The sequence below is a fragment of the Cryphonectria parasitica genome, assembly GCF_011745365.1.
Source record: "Cryphonectria parasitica EP155 unplaced genomic scaffold M406scaffold_5, whole genome shotgun sequence".
Taxonomy (NCBI): Eukaryota; Fungi; Ascomycota; class Sordariomycetes; order Diaporthales; family Cryphonectriaceae; genus Cryphonectria; species Cryphonectria parasitica.
The window spans coordinates 539,677-561,326 of record NW_024468913.1 but is presented as its reverse complement, the minus strand read 5'-3'; the positions used below and the strand labels follow the sequence as shown (position 1 = coordinate 561,326).

The 21,650-nt window shown below is 51.5% G+C and overlaps 10 protein-coding genes across 10 annotated transcripts; 4 read left to right on the top strand and 6 right to left on the bottom strand.

Annotated features, from left to right (window-relative positions):
• Positions 1-326: 326 nt before the first annotated feature.
• On the top strand, positions 327-1,322 carry M406DRAFT_232985 (uncharacterized protein; the record flags this gene model as incomplete). The annotated part of the gene is made up of 4 exons (XM_040915927.1): positions 327-434; positions 492-666; positions 761-908; positions 971-1,322. Coding segments are annotated over 4 exons (783 nt in total), but the record flags the coding sequence as incomplete, so codon positions are not given.
• Positions 1,323-2,410: 1,088 nt separating this feature from the next.
• On the bottom strand, positions 2,411-4,190 carry M406DRAFT_291283 (uncharacterized protein). Its single transcript, XM_040918952.1, has 3 exons — positions 3,575-4,190; positions 3,252-3,499; positions 2,411-3,167 (listed from the first exon to the last, which is right to left on the bottom strand). Exons 1-3 carry the CDS (start codon positions 3,681-3,683, stop codon positions 2,601-2,603), a joined length of 924 nt encoding a protein of 307 aa, XP_040775192.1. The 5' UTR covers positions 3,684-4,190; the 3' UTR covers positions 2,411-2,600.
• Positions 4,191-6,438: 2,248 nt separating this feature from the next.
• On the bottom strand, positions 6,439-6,849 carry M406DRAFT_339892 (uncharacterized protein; the record flags this gene model as incomplete). The annotated part of the gene is made up of 2 exons (XM_040921497.1): positions 6,439-6,740; positions 6,822-6,849. 2 exons carry the CDS (start codon positions 6,847-6,849, stop codon positions 6,439-6,441), a joined length of 330 nt encoding a protein of 109 aa, XP_040775191.1.
• A 63-nt stretch (positions 6,850-6,912) lies between these two features.
• M406DRAFT_240854 (uncharacterized protein) lies at positions 6,913-7,747 on the bottom strand (the record flags this gene model as incomplete). Its single annotated transcript, XM_040916136.1, has 3 exons — positions 6,913-7,028; positions 7,110-7,451; positions 7,549-7,747. Coding segments are annotated over 3 exons (657 nt in total), but the record flags the coding sequence as incomplete, so codon positions are not given.
• A 1,525-nt stretch (positions 7,748-9,272) lies between these two features.
• On the top strand, positions 9,273-11,005 carry M406DRAFT_71215 (family 5 glycoside hydrolase; the record flags this gene model as incomplete). The annotated part of the gene is made up of 3 exons (XM_040925403.1): positions 9,273-9,862; positions 9,977-10,824; positions 10,947-11,005. 3 exons carry the CDS (start codon positions 9,273-9,275, stop codon positions 11,003-11,005), a joined length of 1,497 nt encoding a protein of 498 aa, XP_040775189.1.
• Positions 11,006-11,284: 279 nt separating this feature from the next.
• M406DRAFT_243383 (uncharacterized protein) lies at positions 11,285-11,665 on the bottom strand (the record flags this gene model as incomplete). Its single annotated transcript, XM_040916212.1, has 2 exons — positions 11,285-11,526; positions 11,605-11,665. Coding segments are annotated over 2 exons (303 nt in total), but the record flags the coding sequence as incomplete, so codon positions are not given.
• Positions 11,666-11,896: 231 nt separating this feature from the next.
• Positions 11,897-12,418, bottom strand: M406DRAFT_234379 (uncharacterized protein; the record flags this gene model as incomplete). Its single annotated transcript, XM_040915980.1, has 2 exons — positions 11,897-12,199; positions 12,266-12,418. Coding segments are annotated over 2 exons (456 nt in total), but the record flags the coding sequence as incomplete, so codon positions are not given.
• A 1,786-nt stretch (positions 12,419-14,204) lies between these two features.
• Positions 14,205-14,960, top strand: M406DRAFT_330574 (uncharacterized protein; the record flags this gene model as incomplete). The annotated part of the gene is made up of 3 exons (XM_040920539.1): positions 14,205-14,467; positions 14,819-14,821; positions 14,882-14,960. The coding sequence occupies 3 exons, from the start codon at positions 14,205-14,207 to the stop codon at positions 14,958-14,960; spliced, it is 345 nt and encodes a 114-aa protein (XP_040775186.1).
• A 473-nt stretch (positions 14,961-15,433) lies between these two features.
• Positions 15,434-16,901, bottom strand: M406DRAFT_356470 (uncharacterized protein). The gene is made up of 3 exons (XM_040923454.1): positions 16,615-16,901; positions 16,321-16,504; positions 15,434-16,216 (listed from the first exon to the last, which is right to left on the bottom strand). The coding sequence occupies exons 1-3, from the start codon at positions 16,672-16,674 to the stop codon at positions 15,825-15,827; spliced, it is 636 nt and encodes a 211-aa protein (XP_040775185.1). The 5' UTR covers positions 16,675-16,901; the 3' UTR covers positions 15,434-15,824.
• Positions 16,902-20,290: 3,389 nt separating this feature from the next.
• On the top strand, positions 20,291-21,377 carry M406DRAFT_43708 (family 43 glycoside hydrolase; the record flags this gene model as incomplete). Its single annotated transcript, XM_040924229.1, has 2 exons — positions 20,291-20,572; positions 20,664-21,377. The coding sequence occupies 2 exons, from the start codon at positions 20,291-20,293 to the stop codon at positions 21,375-21,377; spliced, it is 996 nt and encodes a 331-aa protein (XP_040775184.1).
• Positions 21,378-21,650: the final 273 nt, after the last annotated feature.

Genomic DNA, 21,650 nt, shown 5'->3' with positions numbered 1-21,650 from the left:
AAGAACCCCCTATGCCCCCCCTTCAATGGACCCTTTCTCTTGATCACTTCTACAAGGAAGAGCCATTCTGGGCGGCTTAAGAGCAAGTTAACCATCTTTGCTTTGTCAAATCCCCACAGGCCACATCTGTGCCTTGCCAAAAAGCCACTTTTGCTAAGCACAAGATGTGCCATGATTTCAAGTCCTAGTTCACTTGTCCACTTGGACGTGGACAGCACCTACCTGCCGGAAGTCTGGGTGAGTTTTCCGTCAGCCATTGTGTTTGACTACTCTGGATTCCATGACCCCTTTATTGTGCTGCCTTGCTGATATACTTTCCCTTTCTGAAGGCCTGGTTTGTGTTTGGAGTCCTAGTCATTTCGCTGCGGTATGTGGTGAGGATTCGGACTGTTGGTATTAGAAACTTTGCCGGAGACGACTACTTGATGTTACTCGTGAGTCTTTTGAGCTTCCGCGGTCTGATCATTGCTGATGATGGGAGGAATGTTTAGGTTCTTGCTCTATGGACAATCGATGCAGTAATTGTGGAAATCACCTACTACACTGGCGGTAGCATTGACGTGACGCCCGAAGTGCTCCCCTATCTCTCCGAGAGGGACATTGCTATTTTGATGTACGGAACGAAATGGGAATACGCCTCCTTTTTCACATACTCGGGGCTTATCTGTGCGTTGTTGTTTTCTTTCCTTCTTTATAATTCTGCCGCAAAGCTCCTTGATTTTCCTGTGACGGAACCAAGATCTAACAAGGTCGGGAGAAGGGGCGCTGAAGTTCAGTGTGCTCTGCTTTTATCAAAGACTGAGAGCCGATGAATGGAGGCAGACCTGGTTAACAGTCCACTGCCTGGGTTGGATCAATTGCGTCGCCTACATCGCCCTTTGTTTGACTGCATTGCTCTCATGTCGGCCGTAAGTCTCGCCACGATTCTTTCCCTTCGTTCTCAAATTGAGGGACTCACACCACTTGATAGATTCCACGATAATTGGGCCGTCAAGCCTTTACCTCCCCTGCGGTGCACATTCCGCCCGCAGAATTTTTGGACCCTCGTCGTCCTTAACGTCCTGACCGATGCGCTTATCCTGAGCCTGCCACTGCCAATCTTATGGCGGCTCCGAGTCTCCCGCCTCCGAAAGCTGGGCGTCACGCTCCTCCTCTGCTCCGGCCTCTTCCTGATCGCCACTGCAATAGTGCGCGCAGCCTTTACAATTGCCGGATCGCCGTCCATCATCACCATCAACCGCTGGGGCTTCCGCGAGACAGCTGCTGGGGTTGCGGCGATCAATGCGCCCATACTTGCACCGCTCTTTAGTAAGGCCTTCTGGAGGCATGGACCGTATCGGCCAGGTAGGAACATATCGGACCAGGCTGAATGGGCACCTCGGGTCGCCGACGTCGCCGGCGCGAACAGGCCTAGGGAACAGAGACGAAGCTTGTTCGCGATACCAAGTTCCTTTGTCGTGACCAAGACTACCGCGCGGACCAGCACGGCCAAGGCCAGCAATGTGACGGGGCTGAGTGGGCCTAGCAAGGAAAGGAGCGAGAAGGATCTCCAGACAGACACAGGGAGGCCACACATGGGGACCTCAGGGCAATAAGACCTAGCAACCTCGCCTCCACAGACGACGGATCGATTCCAAGCAGCACAGGTGCCGTGCTATCTGAACATCGCAATTGGTCGGTATGGGTTGTTTTCCTTTCGCTCGTCATCCTTTGATGAGGTGTTATTAATCTCAACGCTTAGTAGTGCAATTCTGGGTTTTCTGAAGGTGTAGTGGTTCTTAGTGCGGTACGAATTAACGATGCGAGTCTCAATAAAAGAGCAAATGGCGACAGATGCTGTGCCTCACTTCATTTATTGCTCCGGTGAGGGGCCTCCTGCAAAGACCTGAAAAATGAGTAAGCAAGAATGAGATGTCACGCTGTCTGGAAGACGTGAGCAGCCTCGCCCAGCACGATAAATCCTAGCAAAATCAGGGCGCTTTGCATGACCATCGCCACCTTCCTGGAAATTGTTCTGCCCTTCAAACCTCTATATTACCCTCTCTCTTTCTGTGTGTGTCTCAAGTCATACACCAACAAAATGCGCAGCGCGCGTATAAAAGTGGATATAGGGAGTTGAATCCATGCTGCAGATTCGAAACTCGCGTCGTGCCAGGCCTGCCGCCAAGAGAACTCTGTGGTAGGAGAGGAAGAAGCAAAAGTGACCTTCAGTGATGCGCATGCGGATCCGCGCCGGACTGATGGAAGCGCACTTTTACTTCACAAAAATGGTTTGGGGAGCCTTAACGCAACCCCCATTCTGCGACCTGTTGACCGTCGTCATGGTTGCAGAAAGGAGGAGTTGTGGCGCCCAAAATCGAGGGCAAGCAATTCACCAGTAGTACAGTTCGTATGGACAAATTTTTCTTTTGGGGGAATATGGTTCAGATATATATCAAATCGCTGGGAGGAAAAGAACAACCACCTCCTATTCACACCCCCTCTGACCAGCCATCTGATATAGTTTTGAAATATGACACTCTACTTTCTAATTCAGTTCTCATCATGACACCATCGTCTCAGACGATCCTAATCCCACTGGCTTCCCAATCAGGAACAACTCAGTTGTTCTTGTTCTTGTGCTTCTTGGTGGTGTCGCTGGTGGTAGCAGCAGCAGCAGCAGTCGTCGTCGAAGCAGCGGCATTAACGGCGGCAACAACATCAGCAGCAGGCGTCTGCACAGGCGCGGCCTTGCTGACGACGGTGGGGAAGGCGAGCTTAGAGACGGCAGCCAGGGCAGCGAGCTGCTCCGGGGTGCCACCGGCCTGGTTGGCGGCGATGGCAGCAGGGAGGTCAATCTGGTTCTGCTGGACCTGAGCGTTGACCTCGTCGAGGGTAGACCCGGTAGTGATGTCGGCGGCCACGTTGGTCTTGGCGGCGGTGTCGGTCTGCTGCACGGCGATACACCCGCCAAAGGGCCCTGCCAGCGCGTTGTTCCGGCACCGCACTGTGCAGATGTTGCCCGTCGAGCCGCCTGTGCAGTTCATGTTGGCGGGGAGCGTGATGGTCATGTTGAAGTCCTGCGTCTTGGCCTGTGAGAAGCCGTTGGCGCCGGGGACGTTGTTGGTCACTTGCAGGGCGGTCTGGCCGGTCACGCCGAGGGAGTTACCGGTCGGGTCCATGTCGCACTATTTTAGACGAGACCATTCGTCAGTACAGTTGCAATTCATCTTCTCACATACTCTGTATCTGATAGGAGGAGCAAAACTCACAGTGTAGGGGCCGGCACCGTCGGCGTTCACCTGGTGAATCGTCATGGTGATTGTTGAGCCGGACTGGACCTTGGTCACTTGCCCTGCGGCCAGCGCGTTCTCCGTGTTCTCGCCGACATCGATGTTGCCGCCGATCTCTGTCCGCCCGCATTCATTGGCGACATTGTTTTGAATCTCGGCGTCGCGGATGAGAGTGGCGTCTTGCTGGCAAGGGCTGATGCTAGTGCAATTTCTTGCCAGGTCCTCGACTGTTTTGCTGTTAGTAAGAACAAATATGAAAGAACACTGATGAGAAAGGAGGAGGGGTAGCAGGGAGTGCTTACCTTGGAAACCAACACTCATTCCAGAGTCGCCATAGGCGGCGATGATCTGGGAGTGGCCATGGGCGAGGGCGGCCAAAGCAGCCAGGGAGAAAAGCCTCAGAGAAAACATCGTGATGGGTAGATGGTCTGAATGAAGAAAGAACAGAAAAGAAGAATGAAACAATAACTTGTATCTCAAAAAAAGCACCCAAGGGAGTGAAGGCCCAGCCTAAGGAGAAGTAGAATCAAAAACTGATTAGTTGAACGTAAGAATCCGCAGGATCCCAAGAATGAAAGTCAAGAACGATGGCTGGTGAAGGAGATGATGATCGATGGCCAAGAAAAACTCCTCCAAGCTGGTTGATCAACTCTTCCTATATATACATCCTAAATAAAGACTTGTGATGTGCATGAGATGACCGTTCCTGCTTTGCCACACCCTGTCCCCCTGGGCGTCCCATAGTTTGGACGACAAGAGCAAGAATGGCTCCTTAGTCGTCCAGCCGCCTGTTTCGTCCAGGAGGCCATCTACAAACATCGTCTCTTGTTTGCCTTCGAACGAAAATTGTCGCAGAGTGGTGGAGTGAGCCGCTTGCAGAGGTGTAAGGTGCTAGGGTGTGGCTGCTGGTGTTTTGACACAAATCAAGCGCATGGCATAGGATAAGGCTACTATGATTATAGTATGAAGACTGGTACCGGGGGTCCTGCGCGCGCGAGATGCTGTACCCTTGACCTCCCGTCGGTTCGATTCCAGAATTGTGGACCACGAGGCCTTCCCTTCAGTTGCGCCTCTCGAAGCTGGCTGTATACATAGTACTATAGCACAACAGAATAACGGGGGAGCTTCCACGAACGGTAACAGTTGCTTGTCTCAGTACAGGGCTGATGACGTTCCGCCCGCTCTGGGCAACCTTCCTTGTCACTTGCGGATCCGATCAATAGTAATGATGTTCAGGCGCCCAGGGGGAAATTCTACTGCGGCCAGATGGTTCCACTCGGAAACACGCGCAGGGGGGGGGGGAGGCAAGGAGGCCCTGAAAGGTTTGGTTTGCCAACATGCACGCAAGTGCGCCAATCTTGGTTATGCCCTGACTTTGTTCTCCCTCTTCTGCTGATGTTCCAAAGGTGGCCCGACTGCCAGGATAAGAGGGGTGAAATGAGACGAATGTTTGTCTCGCACATGCACCGCGGAAGCGCCCTCGGGATGCCCAGTCTGGTAGCACCGTCCGCTTGTAGCTGCCTCCCGGTGTTATTCCCGGGCTTGCTATGAAGGCTTTATGCTTGACTGACTGGAGCGTGGCGCAGTACATTCAGCGATACTAATGCAACGTGTACAAGTTGTTTTTATAGGATTAACTAATTCTATTTCCCGTCGAGGAAGATCGACAGCGTTCCGGATCTACAGCACAAGTCCGTAGATCTCCTCTCAGCCACGATTTCTGGAATAGACAACGACGACTTGACAATAGTCAATCAACTTGGCTACCATAGTATAAAGTAACTCGGGCGAGCGCTCTCAAGGGCCTGCATCCCGAAGATCAAACCAAACCCAGGGCCCTCCTCGGTCAAGTCCCTATCAAACAAACATCGACCCTGCGGAACCGCGATCCGAATAGAAAATAAGTCTAAAATCTGGCTCGCCGGCTTCCACGTTGCGTCGTACGTTCTTCTCGCCTACCAATACACTGGCAGTGTGAGATGAATCCCCCTCAGAGTCCACTGCCAAGGGGGCACCCCTGCAGGGATTCTGTCAAAAAGGGCTTGTTCGAGCAGATAATCCATGTTCCTGCTTGAGCCTCCTGTTGGACATGGGTGGGTCTGACGTTTCGATGGTTTTGGTGCCTCGAACCACCAAGCTTGATGATGTCCTTCTCATTTTACATCTTGAGCGTCATCTTTTCCTCACAATCATGCTGGATGAGTCCAATAACTTTGCGCAGGAGAAACACAGGAGAGAATAGTCGAATAAGAAATCAAAGCTCGTCTTCCTGACAAGTCAGCTGCTGGTATTGATACGGCTATTGTCGAGCGCAGTTACAGTACCTACGTAATGCGCAGCTTGTCTCCATCTATGTCCGAGTCAGCAGTGTTGGCTGCCAAGTGGGGACTTGAGCTTCACACTTACTTCATTTGCTAAAAGCTGTCTCATGATTGAATAAAGTGGTACAATGCTATTCTGAGAACTTACACAAGTACTTAAGTATGTAGATGTCTAAGCAAATGCCGACGATCTCAAAAATGGGCCCATCGTGGTGTAACTGGAGCAGCCACGATCTTTGCATATTTAAGTAATTGAAGTCTACCAACAAACTGAGAGTTAGATTCGATATCTCTAAAATTACATTCCTTTTCTTCTTTCCTCTTTCCCCCATTAGCCATTTGGTGAGATGATTGTTACCTTGAGGTTACAGTCAGCACACTGCACCCAAATTCTCAGCCGATGATTATTGTGCCCTGTTTTCATGTATTGGTTGGTCTCATGTTCGTAACGCTCATCTAGTCTTCATCACAGAGCGACGCGGAAACGCCCGATATGATACATGCCCGCTATTGGGCGTTCCCGGACCAACGGAGGGTTTTCGGCTTCGTATGGCAATGATACGACTGAAAGTCCGCCTCTTCGGAATTTATTGGATGGACTGTCCTGTCGCTCGATGCTGAATCCCTAAATTGGCCGAAGACCAATGTCCAAACACGTAGAGATGTATTGGGTGCTTTTTTTTTTTTTCCTTCTTTCCTTCTGATGCAATCACGAAAGGGAAGTCACCTGGTCCCGAACGTCTTTGAAGTGAAGCAAAATGACTTCATCTGGTACTTTGATCATGATCTCTAACAGCTCATGCAACAGCTGCGCAAGTCATGACGTCCAAGTGTGGCGGAAACTCTTAGTCCGAACGATGTCCAGATCCCAGACCAACACGTCCAGAGCTTGCTTCTCCTACTTGCGCTTGTTCCTCGGACCGGTCATCAACCTCTTCCATGATGTTCTCCGCCCTGGAACTGCGATTGGTCTCGTCTGTTGTAGTAACCAAGGTCAAATCATACACGTTAATTTTATCCCGCCTCGCTCCTCCCACTCGCTCTCCAAGCCCATTATAGAAGGGTGGTTGTCGGGGCCAGGTTGGCTGCGTCTTCTTGGCGGCGGCGAAGAGCTGGGGGAAGGCCATGAGACTGACGATGATGACGGCTACGTATTGGAGAGGGCAGATATCAGCATTTCTGTATACATTGTAGACAAATAGATTGTCACAGGTCGGTATACACTTACCAAGCGATGTCTGAATTGCACCCCACATCACCACGGTTAACGGGTTCAGATCTTGATCTACCCCCACTCTTGAGACGCACAAAAAGTAGGCGCGCAGTATAGCAACTGCGATGGTAATCAAGGACAAGGAAAAGAGTCCCATGAACGCCAGCTTCTTTTTGAACTTCAGTCTTAAGCCCCAGACCAAGGCGAGCGGCAACGTCATGACTGCACGATCAGATGTCAGCAGGCAGGATCTTTCTGAAGATAATACCGTCATCCACCATCCACTTGTCTACCACTACTCACTGAAAAGATCCGACAGAATATCTAACCCCGTATTGACGGCGATCATCCTCGTACCGAGACCGTGAAAGGCGGTCGGGTGACAGACCACATACTGGTCGTACCCAGACCCGACTAAGCAGGCGTAGGGAAAATAACTGATCGAGACGATGTAAGTGGCGAGTGAAACGAGGAGGACGGGCCACCATATTCGCTTTTGTCTTCGAGCGTTGCGGCCAAGGCGTCGGAAAAAGAATATTATGGACAGCTTTGCGGCGAGGAGTGTTGTGTAGTAGAACAGCAAGCCGATGGCTTGCACCCTGATGTATCGTGTGATGGACTCATCGTGACTCAGACTATTAGATGCTGCTGTGCTGAGCATACTATCCAAGCTTTGGAACCTGCATAAGAGTCAGCAAATTGTAGACGGGACCCTCGACTGCCCGGGCCAGGCAGTCTGCACTGTCCGCTGTAAATGTGGTTAGAACACAAGAAAAGACAAACATTTCTACTGCTGCCCATTGCCAAAGGGCAGTCCTGAGCATTACGAGGATCCACCCAAATATAAGCAGGTAGTCATCGAAGAACAGTCGTCTTGAGCCGCGAAGACGCGAGATGACGCGCAGCACGAGAAACATGAAGGACATTGCCGTGACCGTCCAACACACAGCCTGGAGATCCTGTCAGGTCCTTGTAATTCTCACAGAGGGTTTCCCCATCTCATCTGTCCTTCCTCCCAAGAGATGCTGATTACGTACCACGAATTCCGCGCATGTAAGCTGTAGATGAGTTACGTTGTCTCGCCGTTGTGACAAGGGCATGATGCCGGTGGTGATGCCGCAGGCGACGTCGAGAGTCGTGAGAATATCGTCCCCTGCGAGCAGGTAGCAGCTCGTTCAACTCCATATGATTCGAGACTACGTATCGTGTATGAGAGAGGAAGTTTCCACTCATTCCGGTTGAGGATGAAGAAATTCCCCTATGATAATTACATTTGCTTTTTAGGGTGAGACACAGTTGTGCCGCATGCCGGATGCGGCCACAGCACCTTGGAGCAGAAACCATAAAACCCCCTTTTCACGAGGCACGAAGTCCGAATCCGGCAATGGTCTAGGTCTTGCATTTGCCTCCCCGAGGCTCTTCCTCTATCATCCGCCAGTGTCACTTATCTTTCCGCCTTGAACCATCCAGCCTTCTTAGCTAGCCGTGGCGGTCCCGAGGTTCTCAGCGTCCACGGTGTGTACTCGTAAGGGATGCATTCAGACGGTAACTAATTATGATGGTATTCGATTCAACGGCACACGAAACAAGCTGAACCATTACTTACTCGCAAAGATTTCGTATCACCACAAAGACCCTTGACTCATGTTGCAGGTTCTCAAACAGGTCGGTGATGAAGTGACACAAGTTTGAGCTCTTGATTACTACATTACTTTGGATTTTGCACAATCAGAGCGCTCCGTCCTGGGCTTTCAAATACTTCAGATCCCAACCTTGCAGCCTTTCTGGGCTAGATAGTACAAAGAAATCTCAAGCATCTCAAGAAAGAATTACTAGATGCAGGTGCTTGACATCTCTCACATTTACTTAGTACTGTGGCTTGTGTACATAAGATTTGTCAGATAACGCCTACATACACAAGTTCTTTGGTATCGTACAGTAATCGTTATGGAATACAGTAGCCAGTGTGCACGTGCATCATAGCCTCTGATGCGACAATTAAATCCCTCCAATCGGCAGGACGCCACCCATTGTATCTCGACCCAAAACGGCAATTCGGAGTGACAGCAACCCCCTTCGACAGTCATTCAGGCAGTTGAGACCAAGGAATCCCAGGCCATCACATAATAGAAGATCCCATAATTGCACAATCGTTGCATTTTGTAAGACCTCGTAGTCTTTACACTGCACTGTGACTCTAGCGAAAGGCACCTCGCATCGCCTTGACGGGCCGTGGTGTGCAATTTCAGTCGGATCATGGCCAACTCCTCCTTTTGTTCTTGTTGTACGGCGTCGTACCTCGGATCATCGGCATTGATAGCCTCTCAGTTATGAGTTCATACATAACCCTTCACGATGACCCTTTGTTGACAGATAGACTCGAGACTTTCAAGGCTCGCCTCACATGAATCATCCATAGCATTCATCATTAAGTACTTGACTAGGGTGCAAAGCCTCACCCAAGCCATGGCCTCCTTCTTCAAACGATACGCGCCACTGTTGGTCAGCGGCCTGGCCGCCGCCCAGACAGCCATCGAGGTCAACCTCGCCACGACCTACCAGACCATCGACGGCTTCGGCTTCTCCCAGGCCTTCGGGCGAGCCAGCGAGTTCCAGGCCCTTGCGGCCGCCCCGCAGAAGCAAGGACTGGACCTCCTTTTCGACACCACCGTCGGGGCCGGCATGACCATCATCCGCAACCGCATCGGCTCCAACGGCACGGGCGACAGCATCGAGCCGACCAGCCCCGGCTCCCCGACCGCCAATGCGACGTACGTGTGGGACGACAACGACGAGGGCCAGGTGTGGTTCAGCCAGCAGGCGATCAGCTATGGCGTGTCGACCATCTATGCGGACGCCTGGAGTGCCCCTGGGTTCATGAAGACGAATGGTGAGGATATTGATGGTGGGTATCTGTGTGGCACGACGGGCCATACCTGCTCTTCTGGGGACTGGAGACAGGCGTATGCAAATTTTTTGGTCGAGTATATCAATTTGTATGCTTCGGCGGGAATCCCCATCACATATGTTGGGTTTCTCAATGAGCCGGATCTAACGTCAGTATTGCCTCATCTTCTCCTTGGAACGAACGAAAAGCCCCAATTATCTGGATGCCCTGAATAATGATGCTCACATCTGGAATCCTTTCTTTTTTTTTTTTTTTTCAACAGCACGTCATACTCCTCGATGCTCATCACAATCTCCAACCCTGTCGAGGTCACCTCTTTCGTCCCCATCCTCTACGACACCCTCAACTCGGCCGGCCTCGGCTCCGTCACCATCGCCTGCTGCGACATGACCGGCTGGAGCGACGCCCAGGCGGTCACCGCCGCCCTCGCCGCCGCAGACAGCATCAGCCCTTATATCGGCCTGCTCACCAGCCACATGTACGGCGGGGACCCGACCTCGCTCATCGACAGCAGCCTGACGGACCTGCCGCCGGTGTGGATGACGGAGGGGGCCGACCTGAGTGATGCCTGGTGCACGACGTGGTACAGCTCAGGCGGGCTGTGCGAGGGGCTGACCTGGGCCGAGAAGATCTCCACGGGCATTCTCTCGGCCAACCTGTCTGCGTATATCTACTGGGAAGGGCTGGAGGTCGACGAGCCCTCGGCCTCAAGCTACCTCGTCGCTGTGCTAGACGGCGAGACGGCCACCGCGTCGGGAAGGCTGTGGGCGTTCGCCATGTGGAGCAGGTTCATCCGCCCCGGCGCTGTTCGTGTCGGCACGTCGGGAACCATTTCGAACGTGGCCATCGGGGCCTTTGAGAATACAGATGGGAGCGTCGTGGTGGTCTTTACCAACTCTGGAAGCACCACTTCGTCCGCGGCCGTGTCGTTTAGCGGGTTCACGCCCTCGGCTGCGAGTGCCTGGCTGACGGACAACACGCACTCGGTCAACTCCACGACGATCACGCTGTCGGGCGGTGTGGCCACGGTGTCTCTGCCTTCGTACTCGGTCGTGACAGTCAAGCTGACGGGTGCTGCTGGGGGAGGAGGGGGCACGACGACCAGCAAAAGTAGCAGCAGCACCAGCGCCACTCTGACGACTTCCGTCACGAGCAAGTCCAGCACGACGACCTCGTCTGTGGTGACGACCACTACTGCTTCGAGTGGCTCTTGTTCTGCTCTGTATGGTCAGTGTGGCGGTATAGGTTGGACTGGGGCAACGTGTTGCTCTTCTGGGACCTGCACGTTTGAGAACGACTACTATTCTCAGTGCATCTGAGGAGAAAGGTCGGGCAGAGGGCGGGTAGATAGTAGACATGCTCAAAATAGGTCGTCATTTCGTTTTGGAAATCACATTCAAATGACTTTGGTATTATCATAAGTTCGTATTCATACAACAAGACATTGCGACTTCATCTATAGTAACTCCTTCCGACTATTGTCCACAAGTCTGTCTATTCGAGATCCCAGGCCGACAATCAGAGTACTCCTAAGTACTAGGAATATGTTTGAAGACGACTAATTTCTCACTTAGAAACCCAGAGCCGAGTTGAAAGCATCAGCCGTGGTCTGGTCCTTGGTTCCCAGGCTCGCTACCGTCGCCTTGGCACTCGCACAAGCATCCTTAGCAGCCTGGTTGGCCTGGCAGACGTTGGTGAGCTGGTTGCAGATGAAGTTGGTAATGATGTTGGGGTTCAAGGCGTCGGTCTGGCCGGTGCTGGCGATGAGGTTTGGGTCGGTAGGGAAGAATGTTCCCTCAGTAGCCTTGCGGTCTGAAAAGAAAAAAAAGTGTTGTTAGCCAAAAAGATGAGTCTTTTATGGTTAATCACAAAAGAAATGAAGAGACTTACTGAACTCTGCCCGGCCAAACTGAAAGTCCATAGTCGGCGTGCAGATTCCAAAGTCCGCACCGGCCAGGCTGGTCGTGGCGTTTCCAGCAGCAGCAGCAGTGGTGGTGGTGGCGGCTACAGCTGCAGTGCTCGTGGTAGTAGCAGCAGCCGCAGGTGCGCTCGCGGCGCAACCAGCATCCGAGTTATCTGTCGCAGCATCCGTGCTGGCGCTGGCAGCAGATGAGGCGGTGGCGGTGCCAGCGGCAGCAGCTCCTGAGGCCGCGACGGCGTTTCCGGTGGCATCCACAGTGGTGAAGTTGCTGAAGCCTTGGGCAGACATGACACCAGCAACAGACAGGTCGGTGTTGGTGAAGGGCGTCTTCAGTGAGGTCGCCGAGTTGGCGTTCTCGGTGTTGGATCCGCCCACAGCCGGGTCGACGAGCGGGACGATGCCGCGGAGGGCGGCGGTGGTGGGGAGGGTGGCATCGCCGCAGATGGAGGGGATGTTGACCACGAAGGGGTTGAAGTTTTGCTCGGCAGCCACGACACCTGCGGCAGCGCTGATGACGGCTGGGTCAGTGCCGAGGGTGGCCACGATCTTATCAGCCAGGGTGAGCTAAATGATAGATTTTATTTGTTAGTGGTGCAAAATAACATGATATGCGGTAAGGAAACTACATACCTTGTCGCAAGGGTTGGCAGCAGCCAAAAGAACACCTGGGACGGCGCCAGAGAGGGATCCGGAGTCTCCAGGCTGGCCGAAGCTGGTGAGGGCAGAGACGGCAGCCACAGGAATCTGCTCCTGGCCGAAACGAGCCTCAGCAGCGCAGGCGAGGAGGAAGGTGATGGTGAGATACTTGGACATGGTGAATGAATGGGTGGGATGAAAATGGGAAATCCAGAAACTCCTTGGTATATGATATTGGGAAAAAAGTTAAAAGCGTGTGGAAGCAAGATTAAACCGAACTCGCGGTTGTTGAGAAAAGAATGTAAGCAGCTGGAGCTGGAAAGAGTGACTGGACAAGAAGTTCTCAGAACTGTGGTTGGATGGTTGTGAAAAGGTTGTCACCGAGGTGATTAGGGTTGAGGAGGAAGACTCTTATATAGATCTTTGGCTTGACGCATTTGGCAAAGTACTGGCGCAGTATCGTTCAACAGAACCATGATCTACTCAGGGATTAGTTTCAAGCATTTTGCGCTGCTGAGACCTGGGGAAAGAGAGGCACTACCCCTTGAATGACGATCATACCTGGGAATTCAGCAATTCTGCCTCCTCTTCCTCCATTGGCAAATAGTACTATTTCTCCGAAGGGGAAAGGGGTAAGCCATTGCACAATAAAATGTCATGAGTTTGTTTGACAAGCCAAGCAAGGGAAGACAACGTCTGAGGCGAAATACCAAGGGCGTGTGTGAGAATAGTAAATAAATGCGAAAGGGCAAGGATCAAGATTAAGCTTCATTGCGAGGTTATGTAAACGAGGTGAACCACGAAAGCACCGGGAGATCAGAGAAGCAAAGTCTGGGATGATGGGCAAGATCAGGCGATCACGACGATCTTGAAGCTCATCTCGACTGAAGTTCAGATGACTTGTGTGAAGGTGCGTCGTCTGAGTTGTTCGTCATCCCACGTCCGCCAAGGTTAGTCGCTCGTTGATTCTTCTTATCTAGATGTTCTCTCCTATGAGATAAATGAGGATCTCTACCTCATTTTTCAAAGGTCATTGCCTAAGCATCTAAACCAGCTGTCCGTGTGCGAGCGGTTGGAATTGCAAGATAATTAGCAGCCATCGCGAAGCCTCTAGCCGAGGTGTCAACATTGCCAGGGAGGCGTGGCTGCAACCTAGTGCTGGAGGAATCCTAGGAACAACAGCAAGACTGTTTGTAACAATAAGCGCAGTGCAGTGGGCTGTGGCTGAATCTAGATTGTGTCTGAAGGGGACCAAGTTGAGGCATGATGATGGCAAAGCCCAGCACTCTCCATAGCGCATGTGGCTTTACTGCCGTGTCACTTAGTACCAGGGCGTGCCTCGGTAAGGTTCCCCTGCTTCCTCCCCTACGCTATAGTTGTTCGTCCCGCTGAGCCTCACAGGGGCGCAACATTGTACCAGCGGCGGCTACTAGTTTACCTGATCGTCCACGCTGAGACGTGGATCATACAGCGGGGGTCTGATGGCCCAAACGTCGCCAAGCAGTTCGAGCGGTAGAGAGCTCGAAAAGATGATTCATTGACCAACACGTGCACAGAAAGTTCTATGTTCTGAAGATCCAACCGAACTTTTCATCTTTTCGTCTGAATTCATGTGTTTCCCAGATTTTTATGAGGACGCGTCGAGTGAACCTGTGATTTGCAACGCCAACTAAATTATAAGTGTTCTTTGAACAACTGGGTTCTTATTTCCAATTGGTGAATTGAAGCACGTAGATTTCGCTAACAAAACACCAAACAAAAAGGTACGACATCTGCACACCAAGTAGACGATAGTTAAAACCCTAGTCTCAACAACATATCTGGCGTGGAGATGACAAAAGAATGGCCCAACACTTGTCCATACAAAATGTATGAGGTATCGTTTCTACTTAAATGTCAGCACAAAGTCAGGTTCCTTCGGAGCTTCCGAACTATGCCGGACAAGACTCTTATAATCATACGCGATCCTCGCCACGGCCGCAGCCCAATCCGCGCCTTGCCCGTCTCCACGTTTTTCACCACGGCCCTCTACTGCTGCCCGTGCGTCTGCATATATGCTGCCAGTCCCAAAGACGCAAGTAAGCCCCAACCGCACCCAGAGCGGCCACTGCTGGCCCTTGTTGGCAGCGCGTCCATCGATGGGGGGATCTGGCAGGCCCGCCAGCCCGCACACTGCTGCAACACCGCGGCCTCGAGGTGCGTGAGCTATCTCTTGTCTTTGTCGGCGTACCTGTACTGGCTAAGGTCGATGAGAGCCTCGGCAGCGAAGTTGCCGTGCTGCCTGTTGAGAGCGACTTCGATGGCCCTTGCCGAGTTGCGCGGCGACGAACTTGGCCATTCTTATTGTGATAGGTTGAGACACGCCGTTAGGTAAGTTTTTGATTAGGAGGAGGTTGCTTTGGTCTCCGTCTTGGTATTTGACTTTTTATCTGGCGGCTGCTGCTTTGTACGTTCGGACAGTGGCCACGATTTCAACTCTTGGGAGGCATGCTGGATTGGTTATAGATTATTATAGGGTTGTGTTCTTGTAAAGTACGTGAACTTCAGTGGGTAAGAGATCGTTGCAATTGTTGATAATTTAAATGGGGATATCTACCCTATGATGATGAGCAAAAACGGAAAGAAGAAAAAGAAAGAGAAGAAGAAGAAGAAGAAGAAGACGATCAGAGAGGGTGATCAGAAAGAGTAGACAAATAAGACTTGGATGATTTCAAGGTCATGATTGCTATTATTTTCCCTTTTGACTAACAGTGATACAGAGGAGTTGGCACCAATCAAAGGGTATGTGATGTTCCATCTTGCTAGACAATCAAGCTCAGGACCAACTCATTATTTCACGTTCACGTAAAATAACTTTGATAAGTACCAAGTATGTGGCCAAGCCGTTACTTGTCGTCGAACAAGATTCTACCGGTAGACTAGCATTGTGTTGCTGCTGTCTCAAGTGGTGCACTATACACAGGCTGCTCAAATTGATCATCTGTCTTCGAGGACCATTATAAGCAGCCAGAGCATATCAGATCCTCAAGCAGTGAGCTTGGTAAGGCAGCTGGCCCCGCCCTGGGGGGGGGGGGGGGGGTTAGTATAGACACCCTTCCTAGCTCCGCAGAATGGGAATTTCTCTCTCACGTCTGCAATAAATCATTTGCACCACCAAGTATTGAACTGAGAATTTGGTTGGAACCTATTCCGAGAAGCGGCTCTATTGGAGTGGCCAGATCTAGAGTGAAGCAGCCCCGCCTCTGCAGCAAGTCCCCAATTCATAATTATCCTGCATGTATCGCCAAAGGCCTTGTAATCAATCATAAGTCATCAAGAAGGCTACCTAGAGCAGCCTATCCGAATATCAACATCAAGCCATAGAAAGAAGGGTGTCCCACGTCAAGATCACCGAATAACAGTAAAGGAAATAAATCAAAACCCGTGGATCAAAAAGCCTGCCCGCTATTGTCATCCCGCTCCCTGTCCCGATCACTAAATCTGATTCGATTCAATGACAGTGCGGCAACACCCTCCGAACATCCGAAGTTTGCGGCCCCGGTGTGTTCCGCCCCTAGACGTAGACCCTCCGGCGCGACTGGCTCGATCGGCGGCTGGTGTGGCTCCTGTGGCTTCCATGAGAGCTCCTTCTCCTGTGGCCGCGGCGCGAGTAGTGGGTCTCGCGGTAGTAGCGCTTGGTGGTGCGCTCCTTGGCCATGCGGTCGCCGTGAATCCAGGCCAGGATGGCGGTAAAGAAGAAGAAGATGCACTCCATGATACCAAATGCGAACGAGGCCTTGAGCAGGGCGCAGGTCTTGTTTGTGTCGACGTGATACCTGTTGCCATAGTACGTGCCGAAGATACCAAAATCGATGTCGTAGCCAGAGCCGGCGGCGATGTGGCTGCAGTCGGCGTTCGAGATGAAGCGGAGGTAATAGACGCCGGCGATGAATGCGCCAACGAAGCCTGTGGGTCGCGACAAGTTGTCAGGTCAGATACTCGAGCTGATATAGATGCGCGCGCTAGATCTCTGTCTATGTGTTTGGGGAGTGAGGGGACCAAAGACGTACAGATATCAATGAAGGCGACAAACCGCGCGTTGGTGCTGCTCCTGTGGTAGGAGAAGAGGGTGAATATTGCCCAAGCCAGGGCTAACACGGATACTATGAAGAGTATCAAGATGTAGTCGGGGGTCATCACGTTGGCGTTGACGTAGCCATTGACGAAGTAGCCGAGCATGCCCACGATGGGAGCCTGTAGTTGCGCGCCCAAGTCAGAAGGAGGTCGATGCGCTGCCAAGTTTCACGTCGAGGCGGGGTTGGAGGACAGCAGACGGGCGTGCAATGGCGGCAGCAGCAACTTACCAAAGTGACAATTTCGACGAATCGCCAGAAGACGAAGCCAACTGTGAATAAAAACGGCATCTTGAGTCGTTTGTCAGGACAGGCGCCGTTTCGAGGACGTTGTCTTAATGGGCACAGAGTCCAAGTTGAGATTTCCAGAGAATAAGAAGAGTAGAAACGGTCGAGATCAGTTTCTTGTCAGCCAGGTGCCTGCTGTCAGCTACAGCACAGAAACCCGTACTGGATTGGACTGGGCTTCTTGGCGACCAAGAGGGAGGGGAAGAGGCGGCTTGCAGCTGCAAATTGTTGTCGAGAGAGAGAAAGACAGATGTAGATGTGTTTGTGCACCTGGTAGAAAGGCGCAGGCGGTGCAGATATTGGCGTGTGCAGATGTGCAGGAGGGTTTTAATATGGGGGTGGCAGGTAAGCTTCTACCATAGTATAGCGATGGTGGAGGGTGGGGCAGGGGTGTTTCCCAGTTTCGATATAGGGTGGTTCTGTCAGGGTGGGATCGTGAGGATCGCTTGTTTTTTTTCCCCCTTCTCTCCCAAGGATGTGATCATTTGAGGTTGGGGAGCCCTGCATCCTCTTCCTCCCCCAGTCAGCATAGGCTATTCACCTTCAAGGTGTGTCCAGATGAGAGTTTGCTCCTGCCCTCCTTAGACAGTGGTGTAGGTCGTGGGCAGGTGCACTTGTGACGCTGCTGATAACTTGGAAACCCAATCCCTGCAAGATGACGTTCTGGCTGATCTTCCTCTGAATTGCTCTTTTGGACCAAGCAAACCTGGGGAAAACAAATCTGTGTCTCTGATCTGGACCAAATTATTGAACATAGGGCTTTCAATTTATGTTCATTTCCAAAGTGAGCCTCGCATTCCAGAGCTCTGACTACTGTATCAGTCAGAGACAAACACTTATTTCTTTTTCTTTCTTCTTTTGCGTGGATGGCGCATCCTTCCCCATCCTGTCACAAGAAATTCATGAGGCTGGTCTTAGTTGGGTCCAAGCACAGACAGCGCCCTGGGCATACCCCAGTGCCATGCCCCATAGCCTAAATCGCGGGAGGCTGGGACCACTACACTGAGCCTGGGCAGACCCTGCCAGCCTATTCGTTTTTCAACACTCCTCTTCCATCATCCAACTGGCTGGTCAGACAAGGAGACAGCAGACAGTGGCTTGGCTTACATGGTAGGAGGTGGGGTCCAACCTTAATTTTCAATCATCTACACATAGGACCTGGACCTGAAATTCAGGCACCGTTGCACAAATGGTTAAGATGCGATGCTGCTTCGTACCTTGATCGATGATCGTTGTGTTCCATTGCAGAGGAGGAGAGGCAGAGGGTTCCTGCACGTCAGATTCTGTAAGCCCCCACTTCTCTGCATGGCCCTGATGCTCTCTCTCCACCTCGGCGCAGAACCCTGAACGGCATGATGAGATCATCATACTTCTGGGGTATAAGCCAGATGAACATATATCTACTATAGTAGGAAATGCTGACAGGTTGTCGTCTGAAATGAGAAGGACATATTCAGTATGGACAAGGTGCGGGACACTCACAGCATCTGCTTTCGATAGATAGCAAATCTCATGTGTGATGCAAGTGAGTGATGGGCCATCACCTAGAATGAATCATGTACAGGAACTGCCAGACTTTGGCTCTGAGATAAGACGTAATACATAGAAGACCACCCCATCTCCAAGATCTGCCTCCGGTGTTCTAGTCTTGTCTATGATAACTGCTGTACGCTTACACCTCTGCCATGTCAGACCAGCCACCTTTTCTCTCCTTTATTAGGTTTGGGAGCCCACCTTTGCAGAGTGATTACAAATTATTTCTTTATAAACTCATTCTCTTAAGGGACTAGTATCTCATGACCAATTTGATGTATTTACTCTACCTTTCTGGGTATAAATGAAGATGAAAATCACAACTTCTTTCACCTTTCTTTTTTTTTTTTTCCAACTTTTTTCTTCCCTCCCACAGAGAGTAGGACCCATAGGACCCATCTCGTCAGGCTCGAGGCTGTACGAAGAGGTACTGCCCGTCTTCGAAAGGTGGCACAAGAATCGTTTACCAGAATGTTAAAGAGATGTTGAGTCGTGTCCATGAGTCGCACATGTGTCTCTGCGAGTGCCAGCCTGCGGAGAGCAGCTGGAGAGACTATCTGGCTGCAGCTGCAGCTGACCAGCGTGAAAGGTTTGCGAACAGCTTAGGGATGATCTTCAGAAATTCTATCATGAACGCCCAGCCACAAAGCTTCCAGACAGTCTTGTATGGACAAAAAGAAAACAAAGGCACCTACATGTCCTTGTGTGGCATGGTTGTGCGTTCACCTTTTCATCTGCTCTGGTGACACAGCACTTAAGAGCGTGTCAGTGTTGTTGGTGCGCGACTTGTCGTCTCTGTTGCAATTGTATAGATTGTATAGCTTCTTAAATTCCCAAATCAAACACAAAAATGATTTGTGCATCTAAAGACTTCACCAAATCTACGCAGAGGCACCTGGTCAGTGGGTCCTACTATGGCAATTGGCCCCAGGCACTGCGCAGATCGACATGTGCGCTCCAGACCCCCTGTCGAACCACCGACTCGGTCTCGTCGATCAGAAATCACATTGAAATATTCGCCGGAGATCTCCCGCAGAGCCTCAAGATCTTCATATCTATTTCTTCCCCTTCCTCCCATTTTTACATTCGAACGATAGCCTTGAGAGCCGAGGTCAGCTCGAAGGACAAGATGGTGCCGGTGCGGAAGAAATTTGCTTGCTCGGCCGAGGGCGGAAATGAAAAAGGATCACTCAGATCCCTGATCCCTTCGGAAGCCCTTCTTTAGTTTTGACCCCGTACGCTGCGGCTACGGAGCATTGAATTCTACCTTACAGAACTCATTCCCCATCCTCGGGGCAGGCATTGGAAATAGACCAGAACACGGAGTGCTGAGTTTCTTTGTATCAACAGCTGGGGGGGGGGGGCAGATTTCCGAATGAACTGTCAAGCCTATTCAATGTAAGCTTGAGATTAAGGTCAAAGAGTCGTCGGTCTCGTCGGCTGCCACATGCGACGTCTCCCAGCCAGATCGGAGTCAGCTGATCCGGCGACCAAAGTCGCTGGTGAATGAGCCACTCCTCTGATCCGAGATGATGGAGAGTCCAAGGCAAGAAAGTGCAGGTCTTCTGAAATACACATCTGCATTGAGCGAAATTTTTCTGTTGCCTTTCAACCGTTTGCAACCGCCTGACTGGGGGTCATGAAGGGTCTGGGCGATTCTCTGCTGTTCACATCGGATGCAAAAGACCAACAACTTGATAACCTCGAGCAATGCAGATGTTCATTCGCAAAATGCTTATTTAATGCTACAGCAGTTTTCATAGCCTGTTCAATCTTTGCCGCCCAGATGATTCATTTCTCATGGGACTGCCTGGATTTGGCTTGTACGATATGGAAAAGGGGCTTCAAGGACCCTCTTTATTGTTTCGCCAGCTAAACACGAGACACCGGGAGGACCCTCTCTCGTGAGGCGGACCTAGCTTGCCCCCCCCCCCCCCCTCCTCACGATGTTATAATATACATAGGGGACGAGGGTTCTGTTTCTTACACATGTTTCGTTTCGTCAACCATTCTTTACGCTCTCCTTTTCTCCTCTTTTAAGTTTCTTTCTCTAACTATTCACTCATTTACTATATCATTCGCTATCATGTTCTTTTCTAGATACGCCGAGGGCCTGGCTGCCCTGGCGCTGGCCTTTATACCGCTTGTCTATGGAGACTATGCTGACCCCGGGTCATGCTCTGGCAACTGCTGGGCACACGATCCCTCCCTGATCCGTCGTGCCTCTGATGGTGTCTATTTCCGCTTCAACACAGGCGGTGGTGGCCAGATCTATAAAGCCGACTCGCTCGAGGGTCCGTGGACGTATGAGGGAGATGCCATGCCCAACGGTTCTATCATCGACATGGAGGGCAATGATGATCTCTGGGTAAGTCTGCCTGCTTAGTCCAAACATCTCGTTCATTTACAAAAGAGTACACTGTCTCAAATTTGGCGATTATACTAATAAACCCTCACAGGCTCCTGATGTCCACCTTGTCGGCGACACATATGTCATGTACTATGCCATCTCTACCTTCGGCACCTCCAACTCCGCCATCGGCTACGCGACCTCAAGCACCATGGAGTACGGCAGCTGGACGGACCACGGCGCGACGGGCATCTCCTCGTCGTCCGGCAAGGCCTACAACGCCATCGACCCGAACCTGATCTTGACGGCCGAGGGCAGCTACTACATGAACTTTGGCTCCTTCTGGTCCGACATCTACCAGGTGGAGATGAACAGCGGCGCGACGGCAACCTCAGGCGGGGCCAGCTACAACATTGCCTACAACGGCACTTCCGACCACGCCGAGGAAGGATCCTTCATCTACTACCGCAAGGCTAATGGCTACTACTACCTCTTCTTCTCCGCGGGCGCCTGCTGCGGCTACGACACCGACATGCCCGCCGCCGGCGAGGAGTACTCCATCCGCGTCTGTCGGAGCACCAGCGTCAGCGGGCCCTTTATCGACGCCGATGGGCTTGACTGCACTGCCAGCGGCGGCACTACCGTCCTTGCCAGTCACGGCACTGTGTTTGGTCCTGGAGGGCAGGGTGTCTACCCGGACCCGGACCTCGGAAGCGTGCTGTACTATCACTATGCTGATACGACGATTGGTATCTCGGATGCGGACTACCAATTTGGGTGGAATGTGTTGAGCTGGTCCACGGGTTGGCCTGTGCCGACGTGATGATTGGTGATGTTGGTCAGTTATTGAAGATTCCTTGGATATATCTAATTTTATATTGCGTACATAGCTTTCGCTTCTTAAATATAGTAGCCTTGCGGCTCGGCCTTTTCTACTTCATTGAGGTATCACATCTTAGGGAATTGCTCAGACTGAACAACATGTGGTTTTCCTTGAAGTTTGTGTATCTGTGAAATCTGATGAGACAATTTGCAAGCTCAGCCGCCATGAGTCTATCTAGAACATAGTGTCTGAAGAAAGAAGAAAACATAGTTA

Coding starts and splice junctions, on each gene's coding strand:
- M406DRAFT_356470 (XM_040923454.1), bottom strand. CDS start 16,674: ATGCCGTTTTTATTCACAGTTGGCTTCGTCTTCTGGCGATTCGTCGAA. Junction 16,505..16,614: donor TCGTCGAAATTGTCACTTTG/GTAAGTTGCTGC, acceptor GCGCAACTACAG/GCTCCCATCGTGGGCATGCT. Junction 16,217..16,320: donor TGTCGCCTTCATTGATATCT/GTACGTCTTTGG, acceptor CGCGACCCACAG/GCTTCGTTGGCGCATTCATC.
- M406DRAFT_291283 (XM_040918952.1), bottom strand. CDS start 3,683: ATGTTTTCTCTGAGGCTTTTCTCCCTGGCTGCTTTGGCCGCCCTCGCC. Junction 3,500..3,574: donor AATGAGTGTTGGTTTCCAAG/GTAAGCACTCCC, acceptor ACAGCAAAACAG/TCGAGGACCTGGCAAGAAAT. Junction 3,168..3,251: donor ACGGTGCCGGCCCCTACACT/GTGAGTTTTGCT, acceptor CGTCTAAAATAG/TGCGACATGGACCCGACCGG.